Raw genomic sequence first — 26,847 nt, 5'->3', positions numbered from 1 at the left:
GCTGCATTCATTCATTGAGGTCTTATGCACATTGTACCCCCTTAGCATGAAGCTTTGTACCAACAAAGTTAAGGCCTGTGTGATATGCTGAATAACTGGTTAGTGGAGGGAAAGGGAAAGGAGACTGAGATGCAGACTGATATTAAAAATTATAAAAAGCAATATGTTACAGTATGGGACAGAGAGAGCAAAGTGATTGTATCAGATATATTTGCCAACTAGCCTTTTCTCAAATCTAGACAAATAGCTTCAAAAACAAGGAATTCTATATTGGATTCAAGATTCTATAAAACACAAACTGTAGTTATACGGCCAACACAAATTTATTAAACCAAGATGTGAACTGTTTTGACTCATGTGAATATTGCCTTTGTGGACAGCATTCTTATTTACTGAAATAATTGATAATTAAATTTTTAATTAAAAACACCCCCTTTATCCTACAAGATGAATTGTGTTCTCAAAATATACTTACTTGCAAGAGATGCAAGATGAGGCTGAATGTGTATTTCTTTTAACAACACTGCAGCTGGAAGATGAATTGTAAGGTCGCACCAAGCTTCCTCAGGCAAAAAGATGTAAGACCAGGCAGCAGACCGAGCTCTTCTGTGGGGTGGAGTCGCTTGTAGCAACACTTCGGCAGGCTGGGCTGTAGGACTGCTTGATGTGATTGAACCTTTAACAAACGAATGGCATGAATGTGTGAATGATTTCAAAATGAGAGATGACAGAAACATACAAGTGTCAAGCTTGCGTACTGAGGTTATCTAAAACTATTTGAGGCTAACTACAACGCTCCGAGTTTCCTTAAAACAAAGCCCTCAAATATACGGACGGGACAAAGTAACCCAAATCTAGTCCGGGGATGGTACTCACAAGACAGAGTTATAAAGAACTGGGAATTTCTCTTACACAAGCTACAGAAACACGCCCCCCTCCCCCCAAGGAAAAAGCAGACCAAAATCTTATACTATTTCAAACCAAAAGCAGACGATACAAGAAACATGGAAAGCCTGCACTCTCATGAATGGTCTTATACATAATATTTTTATAAGTAATTTTAATTTCAGTCACTATTATATAGAATTTTTTTTTTTACTATTTGAATCAGCTGGGGATTCAGAATATACCACCTTCTACACCCGATTAACCATATGCATATCGTATTTACTAGTAAAATACTTAAAACAAAATGCGGCAATGTGGAGTGATCAGCCCATAACATTTCAGTTATCTTCCCCTTGGTTTTCTCTCCCCAACCGTCAGCCAGCATTCCATAGCCACTGAGCAAGCCTCCAGCAGCCCCATTTCCTACTGTCCCTCTCCTCTCCACCTCATTCCCTGAACAGGTTTTCCACTGGATGTGCTCATTCATCTCTCCTTTCTCAGAGGTTTTTAAGCAGAGGCTGGAAGACCATCTATCAGGGATGCTGTAATTGAGATTCCTGCATTGCATGGAGTTGACTAGATGACCGTTGGGGTATTTTCCAACTCATATTCTATGATATGCTCTGGGATTTTTCTTCTTATTCTAGGATGGGTGGACCCTGTTGTGCCTGATTCCAGCTACAATAAAATCTTAAGATTTCTCCACAGAGTTCTCAGGAGAGCTCTCACTTCTGCACCCACAGGGACATTTATATATAGCTTCACTGTGAACTAAGAAATGACTTATCCAGAAAAAATGAGATGATTCTCTATATTTGGGCCCCACTCATCAAGCAGGCCACACGCTGGATCTGATCTTTGGGGCTGGCATAGATGTGATCATGCTCCCCGCTGTGGAAGTGCCATGGTCTGATCACTACGCTCTGAAAGCCAAGATTGACTTCTCGCTCCTCCCCAGCTCGGGTGGCAAACCTATTTGGGCTCGTCCGCGAAAACTGATGGATCCTGATAGATTCCGACAAGCCTTGCGGAACCCTGCTCCTCCTGGCGACTCATTAGATGACCTTGTTGAGGACTGGCTCTTGGCAGCCATTGATGAGATCGCGCCTAAGCACCCTCTGCGACCCCGTCGAAACCGGGCCCCTTGGTTTACTGAGGAGCTCCAGAAAATGAAGCAGGATCTCAGACGGTTAGAGCGAGTATGGCGACGGACTCATGACGGAGCCTCCAGAACATCTTACAGGACGCTTATGAAAGCCTATGAGATGGCTATGAAAGCTGCTAAGAAATCTTACTTTGCAGCTTCCACTGCATCCGCTAGCTCTCGCCCGGCACAACTTTTTAGAATAATTAGGTCAATAACGTCCTTAGGAGGACAACCAAATTTAAGCACAAATTCGACCCACAGCTATGAGGGTCGAGCTTTTTTTTTTCCGCAAGCTTTTTTGCGGAGAAAGTCCTGTTGCTCTGCCGTGACCTCCCTGCCAATTTAGATACAGTGACTGAACTGGAGGCCCCTCGACTGACTTCAGGTCCAGTGTTGGACCATTTCGATCGGATACTTCCTACTGATGTGGATAGATTCCTCCAAGTTGGTAGGCCCACCACCTGTTGATCCGTGCCTATCTTGGCTGATTAGGGAGTGTCCAGATGTTGCGCGGACCTCCCTGGTTGAAATTATCAATTTGTCCCTTGACACGGGGACATTACCAGGGGAACTGAAGGAAGCAGTGGTGTGTCGACTCTTAAAGAAAACTTCATCAGATCCCTTAGACCTATCCAATTACCGCCCAGTTTCAAATCTTCCATACCTGGGTATGGTAATTGAGAGAGCGGTTGCTGAACAGCTTGGTAGGTTTCTGGAGGAAACATCGGCATTAGATCCATTTCAATCCGGTTTCCGTCCTGGTTTTGGGACGGAGACGGCTCTGGCTGCCCTAACAGATGATCTCCGTAGACAACTGGATCGAGGCGGGTCAGGACTGTTGATCCTTTTAGATTTGTCAGCAGCCTTTGACATGGTCGATCATGATCTTCTGGACCACCGCCTCGCAGACGTGGGGATACAGGGCATAGCCCGCAACTGGTTGTGCTCTTTTATCTCTGGTCGGGGACAGAGGGTGGCACTAGGGAGGGAAATGTCACCGCGCCACTCCTTGGTGTGTGGAGTGCCGCAGGGCGCAATTCTCTCCCTGATGCTTTTTAACATCTTTATGCGCCCCCTTGCCCAGATTATCCGGAGCTTTGGGCTGGGCTGTCACCAATATGCTGATGACACTCAGCTCTATCTGCTGATGGATGGCCACACCGACTCGGCCCCGAACACACTGACCAGATGCTTGGAAGCTGTAGCTGGATGGTTTCGTGGGAGCCAATTGAAACTAAATCCTTCAAAGACAGAGGTCCTATGGCTAGGTCAGCATGGCATGGGGATGAGGGACCAACTCCCTTCTCTTGCGGGGGCCCAATTAGTGCCATTGCCTTCTGTTAAGAGTTTGAGTGTAATCTTTGACGCCTCCCTTTCCATGGAGGCGCAAGTTACAGCAACAGCCAAGGCAACATTTTTCCACCTTCGCCACATCAAGCAGTTGGTCCCTTACCTTTCCCGCCCCAACCTGGCCACAGTGATCCATGCGACGGTCATCTCCAGGCTTGACTACTGTAAATCGCTCTACGCGGGGCTGCCCTTGAAGTTGTCCCAGAAACTCCAGCGGGTACAGAATGCTGCAGCGAGGCTCCTCACGGGGTCTCTGCCATGGGAGCATATTCACCTAGTGCTTTTCAAGCTACACTGGCTCCTGGTGGAGCACAGGGTCAGATTTTGACCTTTAAAGCCCTTCACGGCCTAGGACCCTTGTACTTACGGGACCGCCTCTCCTGGTATGCTCCTGGTATGGAGCCTCAAGGTCCATAAATAACAACACCCTAGTGGTCCCAGGCCCTAAGGAAGTTAGATTGGCTTCAACCAGAGCCAGGGCCTTTTCAACTCTGGCTCCAGCCTGGTGGAATGCTCTGCCTCATGAGACCAGGGCCCTACAGGATCTGATTTCTTTCCGCAGGGCCTGTAAGACAGAGTTGTTCCGCCTGGCCTTTGGCTTGGAGACAATTTGATTCCCTCCCTCCCTCTCTTTCTTTTTTCTTTTCCTTCTCCTTCTGCGATGAGGCTACATTTTAATATTTTAATGTTCCATTATTTTAATGTTGTATTTTATTTTTGTTTTTAAGTTGCAATCATTCATCTTGTTTTTATTATTGCTTGTGAGCCGCTCTGAGCCCGGCCTTGGCTGGGGAGGGCGGGGTATAAATAAATAAATAAATAAATTATTATTATTATTATTATTATTATTATTATTATTAGCTTTTATATCTATATGTCCCTGCCTTTACCTGCCTTTTCCAGCCAATCGCTGGAAAGGGGCTTTCTCCCTACTGCCTGGATTGTAGCTTTCCCCCCTCTTAGTTAACTAACATCCCACAATCCCAATGGATTGTTTGGGTTCTTCCCTGACCAAGCTTTTTTTCAGTCTGAAGTTTTTTTGTACTGTTATCTGTTGATACCTGCCCCTTGTGTGGGGATGGTGCTATTTTGGCTACATTTGAAGGAGCACATGAACACTTGAATCAGAAACAGAGGAGGCTGTTATTACTATAGCATCTGCAATGTCACTGAAAAACTCAGGGGGCTTCAACATGGCAGTCTTAAAATGGCACATAACATACCCAATGGTGCAAAGTTGTGGATTCCTTCTGCGTTATCAGGTTCAGAAGCTAGAACTCTTGCTTTCAAACTACTATCTGTTGCCTTGCTAGGGCCTGAGTCTAGAAATTTCATAATAGTTGAAACCATGCTTCTTGCTGTGTTTACTATGGCTCTGGTACTTGTCACCATGTTATTGCAAATAAGCTGAACTCCTCCTATAATGAAACAGAAAGTTAATGAATGTTACAGCAATTGACATGAAGAAAACAACAACAACAACAACAAAAACCCAAATCCCTCTTTTTAAACAAGCAAGACACAACACTGCAAATTTGGTCCTCTAACTGGTTGTTATTGATGGAGTTCAAACACAATTCCAATTGCAATTACCCATACTATTGTTTCACTGAGAACCTAGAAATTAAGAAATTGTGGTACACACACAAAGTGAAGTAAAGTAAAAGTAAAGGACCTCTGGACGGTTAAGTCCAGTCAAAGGCGACTCTGGGGTTGTGGCGCTCATCTTGCTTTCAGGCCAATGGAGCCGGCATTTGTCCACAGACAGCTTTCCAAGTCATGTGGCCAGCATGACTAAACCGTTACTGGCGCACGGAGGACTGTGATGAATGCCAGAGTTCACGGAAACGCCGTTTACCTTCCCACTGCAGCGGTACCTATTTATCTACCTGCACTGGCATGCTTTCGAACTGCAAGGTTGGCAGCAGCTGGGAAAGAGCAACAGGAGCTCACTCCGTCGCAGGGATGCGAACCGCCGACCTTCTGATCAGCAAGCCCAAGAGGCTCAGTGGTTTACACATAGTTGTAGGCCAATATTGATATGTAAAATCAGATTCCATGTATGTAATTTGTATTGATATGTAAAGTGTAAAATCAGATGTAAGTCAGATTCCAAACAGCCATGCATAGAACCATGTATGTATACTGGGACCAACACAGGTGCCACAGCAGTCTCTTGAACCGCACCCCCAAAAGTAACTCCTGATGGCCAGGGAACCTCTTGAACACCATATGTTACTCTGTAGAGTTCCACAGACTGAGAGAGGGAGGGGAGAGGGAGTGAAGATTCTCACACACTAGGCTGTTTTTATCCCAACCTTAGTATTCTTCTAGACAGATTTTCCCAGGGAAAAGACTCACCCATATCATGAAATGCTTTCAGTGCCTCGCTGGTATCCAGCACTCTTAAGATGAACCACAGTAGTGGCTCAGACAACTGGCAAGTGGCAAGAGAACCCTGGTGGAAATGCAAAAAATCATATAGTTTTAAATAAACATGATTATACTATTTTGATTTTTTTTGACAGAATTGCTTCCAAATGATCAGACTTTTATAGTTTATTTCTTCATACTAAAAGGGAACAATGCATGCCGTCCACTTTTTTCAAACCAAACATTAAGCAATAGATGATGGAACATTCAATTGTAATGTCTGATCAATATACTAATGAGATGAGAAAATTACGACCAATTAGTTGACTAGCACTGCAGCAGCAGTGAAACAAAGAAATCTAATAATACCTGTATTGACCTTTAAAAAGCATGTAAAAAATCTACTAATGAAATAAAATTATTTAATAAAACCAAAAGCAAATCCAACAACTAGTTAATACTTGCATATTGTCCAGGATTTAGGGAGTTCTCCATTTTTAATCACAAAGATTAATAGAGTTTCAAAAAATCACTATCAGTTGACAGATTAGCCAAGCTAATCGGTCATCCAAATATTTAGATAGTTTTACTTTTATTGATTACGCCACTTCTGGGGGAACCCAGTCAGATGTGCAGCAAATAAATATATTTTTTTTAAAGAAATCATAAGGAAATTTAAAAACAATGTTAAAACAGAACCAAATACTACTAAAACTGGCATGAGCTAACGTAAGAAAAACCCAGCCATTAAAAGCACAGGCCATTAAAACACAGGCCATTAAAAGCAGAAGAATAGCTATCCATCAACCCATATCCCCAACAGATCAAATTACGTAATATGGACTCCAGTGCATCACAAGCAGATAAAAGGTGCTTGCAAAACGGCTTTAGATTATTCAGGTAGATCTAGTCCTGCCACATGTTGCACAGAAGGCAAAAAGCCTAAAATGGTCATAGACCAATCAATCTGTTTCAGGTTTTGGAGAAAATTCCTTGGCACTCTCAATATGATGCTCAGTCATGCACATGAGCAGTAGAGAGCCAGCGAGTCATCCAAAAACACTTTTTACAGTGCAGCACCACACTACTAATAAACTGCTATTAGTTGTAGGTCTTCTTCTGCTTCCTCTGGTGCATTAAGATTAGATAGGGAATTCCCTCCACAGAGCTTGAAATGGCTTTATGCAGCACAGTGTAAAAGAATTAAGTCAATGAACATGGAGAGGAAAACAAAAAAATATATAATATCCCATTTCACCAGAGCTTGCTTAAAGAATTATCAGTGCTTCCCTATCTCTACTAGAACTACTACTCACACATCCAAGGATTGCATTTGCTCACTTTGTAGCCATTGGAAACTACATTCTGCAGCATGTTCAAAGCTGTTCTGGTAGAAGCATCCTGAGTCCACACAAAAGTTATGAAGAAGACACATTTGTCTCCATCTAAATCGGCCTCAATCTGGTGCTCTTCAGGACACGGAAGGAGAATTATTAGTTGGCAACACGGCCTGCTGCACAAGAACACACACTGTATGCCAGAGGAGGGAAGGGCTCCACAAGCACCATGCTCAGGAGCCTGGATTCAGCTGTCAACAACCTTGCATAGGAAATGCAAAAGAAACTCAAGCCATCTAACTCAGTATTGTCTCCAATGACTGGAAGCAAGTGTTGGGGATTGAACCTGGAACTTTTGACACTCGGAGCATGTGCAATGACACTCTAAGTTGAATATGCTATTGTACAGTTGTATATAGAGCTTCCAAATGCCTTAGGCAGGGACAGGATCAGGCCCATTCAACACAATTACAAAGTAATATTTGAAACACTTACTTGTCTCCCCATATACCCACAGGCCATGTAGGTAAGAATTGGCTGAAGCATCACCTGCACCGTAGTGGCTTTTTTACTGAGTGTTGTTAGTATGGTAAACAATCCATCTCCAACCGAAATGGCATCCAATCCACCGTGAAAATTCTCGTGTTTTGTAAGATGTAAACCACTTGCACCTAGGAGCAATTAAATATATTCCTATCAGCTTGAGGGTAATAAAACCCTTGCTAAACACTGAAGATAAGCTTTGCCCTTTTAACTATTGCAAATAGAATATATACTGTAAAATCTATTGCCCAAGAAGTGCATATCATATAAATAACCCTCTGACAGCATAATATTAACAAATCATGTAATTCTGTTCAGACTTTGGGTGTTTTTGAAAGCAAGAAAGGAGTTATTTGGCCTTATCTGGAGATATATTTGGGGTTTACACCCCCCCCAAATTAGGAGACTAATTTTAATTCTGAAAAATTAAGCGACTGACAGAAGGATGATGCACTGAAAAATTGATGAGGTGAGTTTAACACTGGGATTTAAGGGCCCAAGTACTCATGTGAGTGCTCATGTACCAGATATGGATTTAGGATACAATAATTTTAATATAGGCCACTCCGTGCTGTGTTAAAATATTGCAAATTAAATCAAACAAATCAAATTAAAGCCTTTAAATTAAAAGCCCAGAGCCACTAGGCTCTACAAATACAAGCAGGATCTGGCCCTATAATATGCGAGCATGGGAAACTGTCTAAGAACTGAGTGTAGACAACTGCTTTAAGCTTTTCAGCAAACAAGCCAGATATAAAAATAAGTACATTCACTATTAAAATACCTACCAATTATCATTGCCATAGCACTGCTGTTACACTGGCCCAGAGCAGAAAGAATCTGGCTCATAATCTGCTGGTTAGCTAAGACTAGGTCAGCCACATATGCTGTTGAGCCTTGAGTACTGCCACTGTTTCCATTGCTATCTTTTCCACCTGAAACCTTTTCTTCATCGGAAACGCTGTCCGTAGTGCTGCTGGCCATTTGAGCCCGAGCGCTATATTCTCTGTTGCTTGAAAGTGGCAGCTGCACTAGGATGTTGACCAGCTTGAGCAAATCGAACATGAGCTGATCCCTCGTCATCTCTCCACAGACTGCTTTGGCATCCCCTGGCCGGATGATATTAGCAAAAAGCCCTCCAAAACATGCTCTAGCACCCACTGAACTGTCGGACCCACTGCGAGACATAACTTTGTCAGCACACGTAATGTAATGGTGCACAAGAAATGTGATGGATTCAATAACAGCAGAAATGGTGCTCACTGAGACAACTTCAAAATTCTGCTCAAGGGTAAATTCCAGAAGCTTCACTTGTGCATCCAGAGGCCCCTGGCCAGCCTGGAAAGCACCCCTAGAAGGGAAGGAAATTCAAATTAGGATTATTTTCGCTCATGAAAACCAACAATTTACACGCATTGAAATTGTGCATGTAACAAATGGATGCCCGCTCTTGCTTTTCCAATTTCTATGGTTGTATTGTTTTATTACTTCAGAATCTTTCTAGAGATTAGAAGGTAGGGTATACATTTTTACATAGATAAAAATAGTAAGTGCAACTCCTGATCACATGCAGTTTATTCTGCTCTCTCCTTCTAGGGCCAGTAACAGTGGTTGAGAGTGGGAGACCAGGGTCCAAATCCTAACTAGGCATGAAGCTTCCTGGGTAATCTTGAAGCCGTGTCACCATCTTTCAACCTAACCTACCTCATTGGTAGACCTCATTGGAGGCAAGGTGTGATATTATTGTAATAAGAAGTAAAAAGGAAGAGCATAGTCCCTTCCAAGTCTACAATTCTGTGAAATGCTGAAAACTAGACAGTAAAAAGTTATCTTGCTTTTTTTTATAAATTTAGATTTCAACTAGAGATGTGAAGGCACAGAAAAAACCTGGGAAAAATGGGGGGGGGGAGGAAAAATTGGGACAATGGGGTGGGGTGGGGAATCCAATTCCCCCCCCCAGACCTTCACACCTTTAATTTCAACCCAGCTTTGAACCTTAAATAAAAGTATTTATAATAATCAAAAGTTTACCTCTCCGTTGAAAGAATATGTATTAATTTTAATAAAAATTCACTGAACATCTGAGGGCATGTTGAAGAAAGGTGCACTTGTAAACGAGTAAGAAATTCTTGCATAGCTTGAGTAGCTGTTGGACCAACCTAGGGGGAGGGAAAGATTTAAAAAGGTATTTTGATTATGTTCTGAAGAATGGCATTTTCTGAAACAGTTCCCAAGCCCTTGTCATTATAGATGGCTGGATAAAGAGTCTTACAAGCTCAATCAGAAATGAGGCTGGTGACAATGCTATCCCACACTTTCAGTGGAACATGCACTCTATGCTCCACATGACTAATAACATGTGATGAGATAGTGGAGCATATGAGAAATTCCTTCCCACTGTGTCTTGGAGGAAAGGCCTGAAGTGGGGGGGGGGGGATCTGCCAAATGTCCATAGGCAGTCCTTGAGAGCTGGAACCCTGCACATGCTAACTCCTTCTTAAGATTCACATGTGCATGGTGGAAGGCAGTAAATAGTTTTATACTATTGGCAAAGCTGGTACACAGTCATTATGAGTAAGAAACAGACAAGTAGAGAATGCTGACAGGAATCAGTGTTATTTCACACACAAGCTTTTCACCATCCTTAGGTGAACTGAATGCCTCCAATATTTGTTTACAGCAAATAAAAATAATACCTGTGGACTATGTTGATTTGTTCCATGAGGGTTGGTTCCCGAAAGAAACTTCACTAAAACATGAATGAGGTTGGAATCTGACACCAACAGCTGGGCAGTACTTTCTTGAGATGTAATGGCACTGCTGGGACCAGCTGTAAGACAAAGTTTTTAAAAAGTAAAATTCCCAAATAGCTATACTGTTTCATCCAGTACAGAAAAGGCCGTGCTCTGTATCGTCTTATGGCACCAGACAAAGGTTTAGTTAAGGTTTCTGTGGAAATGTTTACCCAAAAACTGTTAAGAGTTTGTTCTAGCTCATGTTACTGAATCTGTAAGTGTTTCAACCATTCCTGTTTCATCCTTTATTTTGAGCTTTTGCATAAATTTTTTTTTCATTTCGTTTCTCTTTTATACTCTGTAAGGAAAAATGCTGTTGGGCTGCAGTTTGCATGGCCACCGATACAAGCTGTAGGGTGACTACAGAACTGCAGGCAGATGCCTCAGGCAGCCAAGTGAGGAAGTGGGAGCAAGAAGGAGATAACCAGAGGCAGGCAGGTGGGTAAATCAGCAGTGTGGCTTTGCAAACCTTCCTGCTCTCCCTCTGTTGCTGGTTGGATTGGGAGACAGGGTGCAAGGGAGTAGGCAACGGAGGAAGAGGGGCAGGCAGGTGGCCAAGACACGCCTTCCCATGCCCCTCCAGTCTCCCCTTTGTCTGCCCCTTACTTACAGAAGGAAAAGTGCATTTAAAAATGCACACTTTCTTCCGGCCATGGCGCAAGAGCTGTGAAGGGCAGAAATACTTCCACATCTTCATTCCCCTCCTCATCACCAGTGGCAGCAGTGACTGGGGGATCTTGGGATTGGGGGTGGGCTGTGAGGGGGGGGAGTTTTGAGCGAACTGTGAGGGGATGGAGATTGACAATGGGGTGGTGGTTTTGGTTGGTAAGCTGCAATGGAAGAATTGGGGTGGGTTAAAGGAAGCAGTGAGGGGGTAGGAACTGAAGGGAGCTCGGGGGGGAGGGGCTGGCCATGGTACAAAGGTAGGCAGCGTTGGCAAGGGGTGAGTGGATTGGCAACCAAAGCAAACAGGAGCAGTAGCCCCTAGTTAATAAATTTCCTATTAACCTAAATTAATTTGGACTTCCCTAGTTTTGAGCCCAAGGTGCTATCTGGCAGTTTCTAAATGCCAAGGGGTGATACTATGGATTGCGTTCTTTTACTTTTAGAAGACTGCTAAGGGTGTGTACTTTTGGCTGTTCTGGTGAAGGCAGTGGCTCTCACACATGCAGTCAAAGACTCTTGCCAAGAAGCTACTGGACCCATATCACTTCCCTGTTCACTCCTGGGCACAGATCCTGCCTGCAAGACAACCTCTACAACTTTCAGAGCCAAAGAAAGGTCCATCAGCAAAGAAGATGAAGCTGCAGCTCTGTTGCCACATATAGCCAAGCTGGTCCCAGGAGGAACAACAAATGCAATTAAGGAGGAAACTAGAAATTCCATTACGAAACTTGAAGCGGCCATTTTCAGGCTTGCAATTTGGTATGAGCTTCTGAGGCTGATATCTGCTACCCAGAGAAAATGAGTTAAATGAGTAACTCGGTGAAGATCTCTGCGCAAATGCACCTCTCCACCCACTTAAACAGCAAGTATGTTACGATCCTTGTATCTTCTTTTCACAAGGAAAAAAACCACAAAGTTTTTCACAATATGAAATATGGTTCCTAAAGTATTTAAATATTTAGCTCAAACACCCCATGATACCCCATGAAGGCTTTTATTTTACATTTGTTATTACTTATACTGCTACATAATGGACTAATAATGCTAGATAAGAGCCTCCTTGTTAAGTTTTTAGTGACTTAGAACAGATGTGCTGGCATGTCTATCATTTACATTCAAACTAAATCATACCAATTTAAAGATTTAGTATTTATAAAAAAAATCAAAATTATATTTTAACATAGGCTTTAGAAGTGCAACATTCCAGAGGAACTTACAGTTGAATTGCATGTTCGTCATGAGGGTTAGACTATGGAGTACAAGGCACCATGTTCTCAGTAAGGTATTAGGATACCATGCCAGGACAGTCAGGAAGCTAGTTACTGATGCTGTAATAAATACACAGTTCAAAACACAACATATCACAACAGATAGTTGAAGGGGTTTTTTTAATTACTGGAAACTTCAGTTAAGGGGGGAGAGGAGAATGAAAATATCACTTTTTAGAAAGGCAAAAGCTGGCAAATATCTGGATCTCTCAAGCTGGAGAATGCACTGAACAACCAATTTGAGTAATAAGCACATGGGTAGGAGATTAAACTGATGTGAGCAAGGCCAGATAAGAAATTTCACAGGTTCACCAGCACCCAAGAACAAAAATTAACTGCAGAATTCATCCACAGCAGAGAGCTGCCTAGCCTCAACTTTGCCATTTCTTTACAGAATAAATTAAGGCGAATATTATGTTGCCATGATTTTTTTGGCACCTTGCCTAGAAGACAAGAGGGTCCCAAGTGGTGGGAAGCTGCTGCAGACCTTCACAAGTACAGCACTACACCAATAGTGTAAAAATTCTATCTTACACTATGAAGAAATACACACACACTGATGCTGCTTACCTTGATTTAAGGGAATGACAGGTGTCCGGTTGGCATTATACAAGAAAACATCAGTGCAGTTGTCTTTAGTCCCAGTGGACCCTGAATTCAGGCTTAATGTGAGCCATAACTGTAGAAGGGATTCGAGCTAGAGGATAATGGATAATCAGTTGTCATTTTCCAAATATATTTAGGAAAAGGTTATGGAACTTGGAAGTCAGGGATGTCCAATAAATGGGCACCTCAAGAATTCCAACATTTTTCCTCAAGAATTCGGTAGTGGCACCTGCCTTGTGGAACGCCCTCCCATCAGATGTCAAAGCGATAAATAACTACCTGACATTCAGAAGACATCTTAAGGCAGCCCTGTTCAGGGAAGTTTTTAATCTGTGATATTTTAGTGTATCTCTGGTTTTTATGGAAGCCGCCCAGAGTGGCTGGGGAAGCCCAGCCAGATGGGCGGGGTACAAATAATAAATTATTATTATTATTATTATTATTATTAATTTGTCTCCTTTGTTCTCTTGTAACACACTACTACTATTATAGGATGTATTTACTGCATTCCATGTCCTTTTGATTTTAAGTAAGCCAACAAGCATATGGTTGGCAAAAGGCAAAGAAAGAAGAGCCATCTCATTGATGTAACAGTAACTATAACAACCAGTTCAGTTTCTGGAAACTTAGTATTGTTTTTTAAATAATAAAAAATCCAGCATTAGCAAGTTTCACTCTTCCGATGTTGTATGCAAACCTATACAAACACCAGTTGAACAAGCTGCATTGCACTATTAAGCTAAAGAGCCTATCTGAAATTGCCTCAGCATCTGCAGACGCAGCACATGTATTTTAGAAACACAAATTGCTTTTATAGTTTGCCACTGCAGGCATAAGCACACTGTCCAAAATGATAAAGCTTAGTTACTCTAAAGTTTTTCCAATATTGTGTCCTCAAAGTGCAACAGTTATTGTTCAAAAAATATTTTTCTATGCCTGTAATAATTAGCAGCACAGCACAACAGTGGAAACTAAGCTCTGGATCAATTCTTCGCCCAACAGGAAACCTGCCAGCTCTGCATTATAATGCTTGCTCTAAGATGGAACAGTACAGCTATAGAAAAGTGTACCAAAGAGCAAGACCACCTAGCTATAAGGATCTGGAAATACACCTGAGGCATTTTTTGTGTGTGTAAGTTAAACCAACATGTGATCAGACGTACCGCCCTAACACCAACAGAGAAGAATTTGGCTTACTAAAGGTATTGCATGCGTTAATGCATTTATATCATTCTCATAGGCCAACACAGAAAAACTCTCTACAAACAATTACATACCTGAACATGATGGACTTGTAGCATAGAGAACAGTTTGTTGAAGCATGCACTTAACATTGGTATGGAGGACAGCTGGATAATAAACTGGTTGTTCTGATTTGATGCATGCAGCCCCTGTAACAATGAATCATCTGTTCCACTCGGAGACTGAGTTACTGAAAGAAAACACACACACCAAAGTAAGTTATTTTTAAATGAAAAAGAGAAACTGCATCTTTATCTTTGTTACCAAAGACATTAATTTACTCTTTCACAATATACAGAATAATTCCCCAGAATACAAATTGAATACAGTAATAAGATCTTTAAAAGGACAGCACATGAAGATACTTTGGGTTACACAACAGCTGTGCAAACAGAAGGCTACTTGCACAATAGGGCTTTCCCACCCTGGCCTCACTACCACAGCCCCCTGACCCACTACTAAGGTCAGATGATTCTCAGAAATGGCCTGGCATGTGGCACACTGGCTGCAATGGAAGGCAGAATCAAAGAAAATCAAGCAGAAGCAGCTTTCACAAGTACAGTTCATGCAAATAGCTATTTTGGTCTTTGCCCTCTTTAAGGTGTGAGGGTGTGTATGCAACTGCTTATTTCCATATGACTAAAAAACCTCAACAAATTAATCAGATAATTAATTCCACTCACTTCTGAAAAATCACAGATAGTTAAAGGGCACAGGTCTGGTTATAGAGGAGTTTTCTCCCCTGGTGCCTAAAGATATGTTGTGCATGCGTCCTCAGCTAGTAAGGGTAGCTAAAGTGCTTTGCATTCTAGCTAGCTACCAGATAACTAAGCTTTTAGCATGTTGGTTAGCAAGAAAAGATTACCGCAATGTTCAGAGGTGTTTATTTTTAACTGTGCAAATTTACATGTAGGAGATGTGTTGGTTAATGCCTGCAGAATGGAATCAGCTTCCAGAGTAGACATCATTTTCAGCATCAGTTCTGCTTGTTGTTCAAGTCCAACCTCTAAGCGCGCATCTAAAGCTTTGGAAAGCAGCATAATGTCAGCATTTAAATTACAAATTTGTGACCTATTACACATTTAAACAGTAAACATTTTATCAAATGTTAACAGATCATCATAAAATGCTTAGGGCTATGGTACTGACTGTTTCTATTGCTAGATATGGGGCTTGGTGTATGAACTATGGTGTATGAAAAAAGTAGGACACATAATGCAGATAAAAAAAAAGCAGATTTTAAGTAAATCCAGAGACTTAGGTCAACGAAGTCAGGTGTCTGCCCTCAAACTACAACTGTTATTTTCGGGAGCAAGATTCAGTTCAATAATTTTTGGAACAGATACCAACTGAATGGGGCTTTTTACTGAGCACAACCTGATTTTTACGCTGTAGCCACAATACAGAGAACCACATGTCTAGCTCCATTTGTCCAGCAGGGTACTGGACTTTCCCGAACCACCCCCTTTCCTAAATAATCCACAAGGCTTCTGGAAACTGGGGGACCTTACAGTTTTCACTATGTCACAGATGTGCCAAATATAGCTCTTTGGAAAGGAGCTACAATATAATAATCAGAACATGCATTTGTAAACCTTTAATTATATCTCAACTGTCTGGCATACAACATTGCATAATTCAAATATCTAAATAATCATAATGTGACTGTCACATTAGCAAGAGCAACAACAGCTCCCCCGACAAGCCAAAATGAACAGTACACAAGGTAAGATTATAGCTATTGCTTACCTTGAGAGACTGATACGCTCACAGTTTGTGACCCATTCTTCTCTGTGGTAACTGGTGGTTTTGCCACAGAGATTCCAACACCTCCAATGTAAGGGTTGTAATTATATGTACCGTAGTCAGCTCCCCAGTAATCATACCAAGTGCTGCTTATAGGCTTTATAAAATAAAATGAGATACATATTTATTATTCAGATTATTTCTGTTAAAAAAACCTACTTTTTTCTACTGCTACATTTTGAAGTAGGATTATAAATGGTATTTTAGAAGTTATAATAAATTGGAATAGCAACATGTTTTGTTAGGCACTGCAGAGAAGCAAATGACAGTAGTATCCTCTAACGTGTTTTCAAATTAAGCCACAGTACAGAAGAAGAAGAAGAAGAAGAAGAAGAAGAAGAAGAAGAAAGCATCCAAATACATCATGATGAGAGCCTATGTTTCCAAATGCTGATGAATTTTTATTAATAGCCCAATGCATTTGAGCATTGAAGGAGGTATTTTCCAGGTATCTCTGAAAGTACAGTGGTGCCCCGCAAGACGAACACCTTGCAAGACGGAAAACCCACTAGACAAAAGGGTTTTCCGTTTTGGAGGCGCTTTGCTAAACGAATTTCTCTATGGGGTTGCTTCGCAAGACGAAAAAATCTTGCGAGTTCCCGCGGGGTTTTTTCGCCTTTTTCCTGCTTTTCCTAGGCTGCTAAGCCGCTTAACAGCTGATCCGCTGATAAGCCGCTTCTCAGCTGATTGCTAAAAGCCGCTAGACCGCTAATAGCGCTAATCCGCTAAGCTGTCAATGGGCTTGCTTCGCAAGACGAAAAAACCGCTATACGAAGAGAATCGCGGAACGGATTCTTTTCGTCTTGCGAGGCACCACTGTAGATGAAACTCTGAAAGACAGTCTTTTGGCGGAAACACCATGGGCATTTATTCAAAATTCACCAGCATCTTGAGACTTTCTCTTTCTCTGGCAGTTCATTCTGTATCACACATACAAGACTAAGGAGATAACTTTGGAAAAAGTTGCACTGTGTTAAAGATATAAGCTTTTTTGAAAACTCATGCATGCCATACCTTGAAGACTTTCGCCGCAAGGGGATCTTTCTCTAAGTCAATATCTAAAGGATCAATATCGACTTCCATCAGGTCTTGTAGTAACTCAAGATCAATGTCTTTATCTTTTTCCAAAGATGACAGAGGTGGAGTACCTTTAGGTGATTCAAAGAGCTTAATACCACCATGCTCTGTAAAGGTTCATAACAGACAAGACTGGCAAAAGACTGTGTAACTTAAGGGTCAACCAGTCTACCTAGCCCAGAACTCACATGAATTGATTTCTATAAGGTTTAACAGGCTCTGGTTTTCTACCCATCCTCTGTCACTATAGCTAGTGCACTAACCCCGCCCCCCGCAACCTTTGTTTCATCAAGGGGCATAAACTCTGAACTTGTTATTTACTCTAGAGATCTGGTGTACCACGGCAGCTGCCATGGGCAGGATCAAGTTATCAAATATTTAAGACTGTATTAAACAGTGTTTGAAACTCCCATTGTTCTAGGCGCATTTTGCGACAGGGAATTTCATTAGTGCGAGCAGTTTCTGAGCTATAGGTGCAGTACTGTGCTTAAGATTTCAGTTTACAACAGCAGAGTGGAAGGAAAGGAAGACCTTTTACTGCCTCTCCACTTCCTGCTACTTTCTGAAGACTGGAGATGAGCCCCTCTTAAGAATATCAGGGGGTGGGCAGGGGAAGGACTAGACCATGTGAAAAATGAACATAATATTTTAGCTGCTGTTCATTCATTTTTAGCTTTGTATTCTCGTTATAAAAAAAAACAAGACATTCCATTGCTGCGCCCATAACCTAGGTTTAAGGTGCTATTTAGCTCCTAGCTTTCATATCTCAATTTCTAACACTGGAACCAGACTAGTAAAAGGGCATTTTTTTGGACCTGCCATTTAAAACATAGCAAGATTCTAATACACAGAGTGTCAGGCATCTGTAACACATCTGTCTCACAATGAATAACTTTGTTACTGTATTTTTCACTCTATGACGCACTTTTTCCCTCCTAAAAAGTAAGGAGAAATGTGTGTGCGTCTTATGGAGCGAATGAAAGCTGCGCAGCTATCGCTGAAGCCAGAACAGCAAGAGGGATTGCTGCCCAGCAATCCCTCTTGCTGTTCTGGCTTCAGGGATAGCTGCGCAAAGCCTCTTCAACAAGATTTGATTCAGAATATATTTTTTCTTGTTTTCCTCCTCTAAAAACTAGGTGCGTCTTATGGTCGGGTGTGTCTAATAGAGCAAAAAAATACGGTAATTTAAGTTACAGGTAATGATGCCCCGCTTGGGACATTGGCATGCCTTCCTGAACAATATGAGAAGGGACACAGGAGGCTGATGGGGGAAAGGAAGAATTGCCCTGGCTGATTTTGGGTGAGTCTACCACCCTCCACACCTATTCCCATAAAGTCTAGAAGAGTCACCTGACACTCTGGAGAGGATTTCTGGGGATGCATGTGAGTCAGAAAACTTTACTTCCAGGAACCTCCTTAAGTTTATTTATAAGATCTAAGCCAATGCTTTTCATCTTTATTTCAATCACTGCAAACACTGTTTTAACTAAAAACACACACACAAACTATTGACAAAACCAGTTTAGTTATTTCTTACCTTTTTTAAAATTCTGATTTTTTAAACTGCTTCTGAAATGGTGCTAAATCTATTGGTTAGATGGCAAAACTGAAGCAACAGCTTGGAAAAGGCTCATGACCCCTTTGCAAAGTATATATTTACCTGTGATGTCATGTGTCAAAGGCTCATCAATAGTTTCTACTAACTGAACTGCAGACTGCTGAAGAGCATCATCCGAGTCTGCAGCTGAAGCCCCTGCCTCTTCTCCCATTGCAGCTTCCTCCATGGCTTCAGCAGCTATAGGAGCCAACAATTCTCCTGAATATGTCAGAGCACAATTAATTTACTGAAATGGTCAAAGAAAAACAATCTGGTGCATATTGCTTGAATACTAGCATTACTCAATTCCATGTTCTAAACTAAGAAGGTTGTCATTTCAACATAGACCAGAGAGCACAATAGCACTCAAAACTGACCATACAAGTTGCATTTGCTTTTATGCCCAATCTAACCTTTCCAGAAAACTTGCAAGAAAACGTACATAGCTCAATAATTCTGCCTATGCAGGACAACCCCAACAAGATCAGACCACATGGTCAAGCAGGAATCTTATTTCTAAATGCTGATGTGGAGGGTAGAAGGCCTAGAATATCTCACAGCTGGAGACACAGACTACCCTTCTCCAAACCACCTTTGGGCCTCAGCATTGTCTGACACCATCTGCCCCCCTGTTTTCTACAGCAGACAGGCTAGTTGCCATTTACTGAGGCAGCTGGATGCTACCACATGAGAGTCCTGCCAAACTGCTGGAAGTCAACTCATCAATAAAGTTCATATTCACCCCATGTTAGTATGTTGGCTATTACATCTTCCATCCTTCCCACTGTATGCACTACTATCATTCTGCCTAATAAGTATCTGGAGTTTCAACAAACCTGTTAGGATGTCTTGCAGCATACACGTCAGAGAATACTGAGCCCATGCTCCTCCCCAAGAGATATCGCCTCTGTTAAAGTCTGTCCCAACCAGAAGCAACAGTAGCCTTTCCAGCTGAGCTTCGTTCACAATTTCACACAAATGAATTGTAGGTCTTGTAGCATTGGCAATTCTAGCAAGAACCTGGAATGGAATTTCAGAAATGAAAGGTTGCATGCATAATTCTACCCGCAAATGTTTGCTTACAACCATTTATTTATTATGTCAAATTTATAACCCACTTTTCCTCTCTGAAGGGAGATCAAGGGCAGCTATGGGGTATAACGTTTCTACAAAAGTAAGACTTGGATAACTATAATGGATGGAGCCTCAGGTATACGGCCTAGTATAACTTAAAGGAACTCTCTCGCTGGAAATCTAGTTTCAAGACAGGTAAACAGTCAATATCAGGAATGGCTTACCCAGTTATGTTTGTCATAAAAATAAACATTGCTATTAGTCTTGTATCTTGGAAAATGTATGATTTAAGAAATACACAAGTATTGCATAAACTAGAAAATATGGTCATATATATTATAGTGGATGAAGCATTCAGCAGTGTCAGCTGTACAGGATAAATGCATAACACTTCTGGCATGATATCTCATGCAGCTCTGAAGATGCCCTCCTTCCCTCCTAGTTGGAGCAAGTTGCGAGGAAAGAAGTCTCTGTCCTAAGGGAGCCCTCCTTTCTATTTCTGCATACCCATTATTTTCCATTTTATCTTGGAAAGTTGCAACATTAAGATTCATGAAGAAAATGAAGAAAATATTATTCATCCATAACATATTCAGCATTAATAGATTGGATTGCCTAAGCAGAAAACCTCCACTCGTGCATCTCAGGGCATTCAATTTTTGCTCCCCCTCCTCCACAACCTACAGCAGCCTCCTGCACCATGTGTCCTTTTATCCCAGAGGGTCCCCCAACTCTCGGGAGCAGTTTTTAGGAGATGGGTCTTAAGTGGGTATGGATGGATTGGCAAATGACTTAGTTCAGTGGGTAGAGCACAAGACTCTCACAGCCGTGGGTTCAAGCCCCACATTGGGCAAGATTCCTACACTGCAGAGGGTTGCACTGGTTGACCCTTGTGGTCCCTTCCAACTCTACAATTCTCTGAGTCTATGACTAAGACTTGCAAAGCCACAATCTGATATAACCCATTGTTTTTCCTTTCAGCATGAGTGCAGAGAGAAAAATGAAATGTTTGTTTTTACACGGACATATCAGGAAAAGGAGCAATGACACACACTTAGTTGAAGATTCACCAAGGGTGAAAAATACTTGCGTCTCCCTTCTGTCATATAAAACATGCAGAGGCAAGGGGCAATACCTAATTATGCCCACCCACAAGGGAAACAGATTTCCATAACAAAAGGAGACTCCCCCTTCCTTCCTTCCTCCCTCCCTCCCTCCCTTGGATGACTAAATGCTACCAAGAAGGAAATAGTTCCTAATTATTATTATTATTATTATTATTATTATTATTATTATTATTATTATTCTGCCCTATACCCAGAGGTCTCAGGGCGGTTCACAGAACAAACACCTAGTGTTTGAAGGCCAAAAACACAGAGGACTAGTGGAAGTAGGTTGCTCTCCTCTTCCTCAGGCTTCAGTTAGTTCCCCGCCTTTGTCCAGAGCAAATAGGAACATAGGAAGCTGCCTTACATGGCTCTGGACTGCTCTGATTTGCAGTAGGATTGTTCAGGTAGTACAAAGAAGGATTCTTCATGAGTTACTCTTTCTGTTAAAGGTAAGGAAGCAGGTGTTGTGTCCTGGTTTCTTTTGTTCTACATGTTACCTGTCTGATGCCAACGAGAGATGCTTTCCTGGCTTTGACATGAAGTGAACTGAAGCCTGAGGGAGTGGGGAAACACCAACTCCCTTCCAAGGAGAAATTCCCTTCAGGCAAGAGCAACAGTCCCTTCCTCTGCAGTCTCCCATGTACCCTAAACTCTTTTTTGAAGGGTTGGGGGACCCTCCAGAGCAGATGTGGGGCTGCAGTGGGGTAATAATAATAATAATAATAATAATAATAATAATAATAATAATAATTTTATTTACGGCCATAGGCCCATACAGGTAAAAACGACACATAAATAACAACTTGTGCACGTGGGGAAAACAGCCGCTAAAACACCACTATAACAGTAAAATACTATAAGATAGAATGGCATACTACGCCTTAGTTAGCTTGTAGTGCTCCTTGGCGTCGCTTTTGGGTAAGGACAGCGACCAGGAACCTTGCTACTTTCAGGGTCGTATGAGTATCCTTATCCTGCAAGATTTGGGCAAGGTGGAATTTTGGTGGGGTACCCTCTAGTTTCTGTATGATTGGTCCCAACAAATTTGCCCGTGGCACATTGAACAGGGGGCAGTGGGGTTGTGCAAGCAGACATCCACTCACGCAGCACCAGATACCAACCTATTATTTTACACCATGGGATTTTTCTTTGGAAGATCATGCAATTGCAACAAAATGTGTAGGACTAGGACACCAAGTTTAGTTTTTGAAACCTTAGTTTGTCCATCAAGTTATTTTCCTTTTGTTCTAAGGGGCTCGTGACAGTAAATGTTAGCCAATGTTATCTCCACGGTAACTTTGCAATGGAGATTAGGCTAAGAGATGATAAACTTTATGGCCAAGACAAGAAGGGGACAAGAACCCAAGTCTCCCAACATATCCACTACACTGGTTCTCGAAAATCATAGGTAAATATAAAAAGCGCAGCTTGCTGAAATGAAGGCTTCAGGACTTGATATACAGGTGGCAACCATTTCACACGCGAGTTCCATTCCTGGCCCCCACGTGCATCTGCAGAGCATACTGTATATGTGTGCCCCATCCTGCCCCCGCCTCCATTCTGCCTTCTTCCACACGTTGGTGTTGAGCATCAACTGGACGCGCCTAAAATGATCACCACCTGTACTGGTCTTCCCCTAAGCGCACATGATAATCATGTAATATACTGCATACCTTACATACGAACAGCAGTAGATCTGCATGACAAGTAAAATCCATTGACAAAAGAAAAAGTGCCAACTTTTGCACAACTGAAATACAGCGTTCATGTGCCAACGTAAATGGAAGGGGTTCAATTTCTGGAGTTTCTTTTGCAGTTGATACTTCGGTGTCTAATGTAGAACGAGGCCACTCTGCGGTCCGACGTAAACGAATCAGATCCTTAAAGTGCTGTGTGAGTCAAAAGCACAGAATGTGTTTGCAATTATCCAACTATTTTTTATTAAACAGAAGTTAATATGTTAACATGAAACAATACATAACGAGTTGAATCCAGACTGTCAGCTCCATGAATGGAAGGGCTTCTTCTGTTCACAGGAGTTAACTTTATAGGAGGCGACTCCCAATGGAGAAGAGGAGGAAGGAGATTTTGACCTTTCCCTACAGATTCAGGCATCACTCACATGCTGTTCCAGAAGACCCTGCAATACATACCACTGGGCAGCCTGGGGTGTCCCCCCCCCAAAAAAAAAATCACAGAAAATTGCTTCTTTCCACTTGTACCTAAAGAAGCATCCAGTTCCATTGCCGACAAGTCTGAATCCAGTCCGTTATTTAACCATTTCAAATATAATAATATACCTTTAAGAATACAAAACCTCTCTAATTTCACTATTATAGTACTTCTAATAATAACAATAATAGAACATCACTTTTAATCTACCATTAAGGGTGAATAAGGCACTATCTTCAAACTTATGTCAAAAGGAAATAATGTGATTGTTATTCCACAATAACAACTACTTATTGTTAGTTATTGTTATTCCACAATAACTAACTACTTATACCTGCATATAGTCATTTCAGTTTAGAAATGAACACTATGACTCATATTCCATAACATTAACAGGCTAATCATATTTTCCATTGTGATTCAACCGGCCATCAAGCAATCAGTAGCCATTCCTATATCTGTATTCTCAAATCTATCCATTTAAGCCGTTGAGGAGAACTTGAAAAGGAAGCTACAGGATCACATATCCCTAAATATGTTAAAGACTAAAATGCCAGAACTTTCTTTCCCAAGTGCCATTAGAATAGATATGTGATTCCTCACACTGCCAACACTTGTCCTGCACCAGATTCAAAACAGACTTTTTTTGAGTGAGGTATCATTGAGGTGGTACCTTAAAAGTAATTCTGTTCAAATGCTCTGCTATAGGTTTCTTATCTATCCTCTTGCCAAGTCATTGTCTTTGCTTGGTATGTCCCAATTTCTTCACTGGCAGTTTGCATTTTTTGGTGCAGAAGGTACTGATCTGATGTGTAGAGATCTTTCCTATTCTAATCGATTCAAGAGAGTTCTGGAAGCTTCTCTGTGCGTTACAAGCTGGTGCAAGCTGGAAGTTTAAAGCCAACAAGCAAGCTTCTATTCTGGCCTTCAGAGAAGCTGAACAGCTGGTTTAAACTGGTTCTGTTATCTCTTTCACTCAAGTTCATGCTGAATGTAAGAACAGGCCAGAAGAAGCCTGAGTTTTACTTTCTGTCTCTCTTTCCTTCTGGTGTGTGTGGTGTTCTGTACATGCTTAGGTGTTAAGGTTTTAACTTATTGTAAGTTTAAGTCTGGTTTCTTATGGACTGTGCCGATCCTGAAGATGTATTAGATTTGTGACCATTAAGCTCATTTGCCTTCAGCAGTAAAACTCTGCTGGACAAAGCTAATTGCTTCTGGTCTATTTTTTGGGAATCCTGCAACGTGTTTAACTTTTTACTCTGCTAACTATACGCTGGGATCTTCTCTGGATCAATATGAGCACAATTCATGACATTTACCATTTTTTTCTGATATGGCAGCAGACCATCAAGTCTGAATGCTAAGAAGAAATGTATAAAGGGGGGGGGGGGAGAGGCAGGATGAATAACTTATAGGCCTCCATCCATTGGTAAATCCAATTCTTTCAAAAGGTCTTACTTTTTCATCTAGACATATTGCCCAATATGCCTATTACGTTAACCTGACAGTATATACCAGGCACGTCCAACTCTATAGAGACTGCAATCTACTCCCAGTATAAGAAAACTGGCAGTGATCTATTGTCATTGCCCATAGTTGTTAGTGTTTTTTTAGGGGGAGAGGCCAGAGTTGTTAAACTTTTTTGGGGGGACGGGTTTAATTACATTGCTCATCCAACAGTCTGAACTCCTCCCTTCTTCCCCCACTCTGCAGCAGACGAACGGAGAAAAAATCTTTAACAGCACTGTCAACAGTGCCGATGTGACATAGTGCTGGGGGCAGGGTGTGTCACGATCGCTCAGGAGCAACCAGGCAATCTCTTTTTTAACTACCGCGATCGATCTGGAGAACCTGTCGATCGCGGTCGACTGGTTGGACATTGCTGGTATATACTGTAGAGATGGATATTCACCTTTCTGCTTCATCTTGTTTCAACCATGTAGGGCAGACCCAGTCTCTCATAACTGCCAAACTAGAAGTGTCTAAAATAGGGAAGCTAACTTCTCCAGTTATTTAGGGCCTCCTTGGCATTGTAAGGGCAACTGTTGGCAGTTTTCTCCTCCTGTGTTAAGTTTCTACAAAGTATCTGCCAATACTTCAAAGCACACTTCCCAACTCACAAGGGGATAGAAAGAATCTTTCAATTCATCATCTTCCACAAACATTGCATTAGCAAAATGAGAGTCCACCCTAGATCTGAAGAACATACAGTGCATGGAGATAGCAGAAATCCATGAAGTCTGTAGCTTGCATAACCCTTCAGGTGACTAAGTTATAACTGAACTACCTACTTCATGTGAAAGAATCCAATAGAGCGATATCAAACTTTTCCTATGTTCTCAGTAAAATGTCAGCAGCAGCAGGGAGATTTGCAGGTTGGAGATTTTGTTGTTGTTAATATATGGTTTAGGGCGCTACTTGTAAATTTACAGAATTACTTACTACAGAGAAGTTCTTAGTATTTCCCAGGTGATGCTGAAGCTGCTAATTTAGGCACATCCAAGAGATTAAAAGCTGCACCTCCTGAAATTGTGAATGTATTCCTTTGAACAGTATACTTCTATGCTATATCACAACTGCTTTTGAAAGTCCCCCTCAGTTTCAAAAGCAGTTTGCTATGCGAACTACGAAGGGAGGGGCCTGCTGTTTGAGATACGCAAAGCCAAACCCATTTTGGGCCACAATACACTGGGTTTTAATAGAATGTTTGAAATCATCTTTGGCTAATTAATATTCTACAGCCTTTTAAATGTGTCTGTGGAAAAGGGGAGTTATTGTTTTGTTGCTTTGTTTTAATTATCTACTTTTTAATCCTCTATTTTATTCTTTGAACTGCCCTGAAATCTTATGATGAAGGGAGGTATATAAATTTAACAAATAATTAAAAAATAACATTTAAATGCATCTAATCTTTGCATTATTCTATAAGCAGATTCATAAGTAGTGCTGCATGTTATTTATCATAGACCAACCCCATACTAGGTAAGTCTCCAAAATAGTTTTTATCATGAGGAACTAACAGGTGCCTATGTAAGAATTAAATGAGGAGCAGTTCCAAAACCAGATATACATCAGGTGATTGAATTAGCAAGCAGATTGGGCCTTAAGAGGCATAATGGAATGATTTTTGTAAAAAATGAACCTAGAACATATTTGAATTTGCAGAAACAGTTCTTTCTGCACAAGACAATAAGTATAATTGCAGAACATCATACCTTTGACGTGGCCTGTTTTAGTTTTGCCTGTTCTACTAAAAGTTTATAGGATGATCCTTTGTTGCTTTGTATTTTCTCTTTTTCCATCTGTTCCACCAAAGCCTTCTGTTTTGCTTTTAGTAAGTTAAGTTGCTAAAAGAAAATGTTAACAGACGTAATATGAAAATGTAAGCAATAAGATGCAAGATAGATATGCACTTTCATATGATGGTCAAGTTAAAGTTTTTAATTTTTTAGTTTTTATATTTCCAAAACTTTAACAGACTGCCAACAGAACTGAACTATAAAACCAGTTCAAACAGCAGCTTTAAAGCTACAGAAACTGGTGAGCCTTCACTGACTGCGAAAAGCAGTGAGTATTTGCCATATACTTGTCTGTCCTCAAGGCCTAGAATTTTAGATGGCTGGACAGGGAATAGTTAAATAACTGTCATATGTAAACCAGTGGTTTCTAAAAGTTTTTGCCACATTCCTCCCACCAAAGTTTCAGACTCATGTGAGCTCCTGTTCTCCCCAGGTGGTGGAAATCTACTCCACCCTGCAGAGCACACATAGGATCTCCTCAGGTCCCTTGTCTGCAAT

At 41.4% G+C, this 26,847-nt stretch overlaps 1 protein-coding gene across 9 annotated transcripts in view; it reads right to left on the bottom strand.

The window, feature by feature from the left end:
* Positions 1 to 26,847, bottom strand: part of BIRC6 (baculoviral IAP repeat containing 6) — a 144,101-nt gene that overhangs the window by 66,976 nt on the left and 50,278 nt on the right. For 6 of the 9 annotated variants that reach the window (XM_081857626.1, XM_081857627.1, XM_081857631.1 and 3 more), the window contains 17 exons: positions 26,266 to 26,397; positions 22,552 to 22,767; positions 19,532 to 19,715; positions 18,759 to 18,914; positions 17,036 to 17,205; positions 15,965 to 16,118; positions 15,123 to 15,239; positions 14,251 to 14,405; positions 12,938 to 13,064; positions 12,317 to 12,427; positions 10,335 to 10,468; positions 9,670 to 9,797; positions 8,427 to 8,989; positions 7,591 to 7,766; positions 5,747 to 5,843; positions 4,609 to 4,803; positions 476 to 676 (listed from right to left, as the gene is read on the bottom strand). In XM_081857626.1, the coding sequence (XP_081713752.1) occupies positions 476 to 676; positions 4,609 to 4,803; positions 5,747 to 5,843; positions 7,591 to 7,766; positions 8,427 to 8,989; positions 9,670 to 9,797; positions 10,335 to 10,468; positions 12,317 to 12,427; positions 12,938 to 13,064; positions 14,251 to 14,405; positions 15,123 to 15,239; positions 15,965 to 16,118; positions 17,036 to 17,205; positions 18,759 to 18,914; positions 19,532 to 19,715; positions 22,552 to 22,767; positions 26,266 to 26,397 (3,016 nt within the window). The remainder of the gene's footprint in view (positions 1 to 475; positions 677 to 4,608; positions 4,804 to 5,746; positions 5,844 to 7,590; positions 7,767 to 8,426; positions 8,990 to 9,669; positions 9,798 to 10,334; positions 10,469 to 12,316; positions 12,428 to 12,937; positions 13,065 to 14,250; positions 14,406 to 15,122; positions 15,240 to 15,964; positions 16,119 to 17,035; positions 17,206 to 18,758; positions 18,915 to 19,531; positions 19,716 to 22,551; positions 22,768 to 26,265; positions 26,398 to 26,847) is intronic. The other 3 variants (XM_081857629.1, XM_081857630.1, XM_081857633.1) reach the window with 2 other exon arrangements.

This window comes from Podarcis erhardii (genome assembly GCF_964252035.2).
Source record: "Podarcis erhardii genome assembly, chromosome: 3".
Lineage (NCBI taxonomy): Eukaryota > Metazoa > Chordata > Lepidosauria > Squamata > Lacertidae > Podarcis > Podarcis erhardii.
The sequence above is the reverse complement of the archived record's forward strand: the minus strand, read 5'-3'. Positions and strand labels throughout refer to the sequence as shown.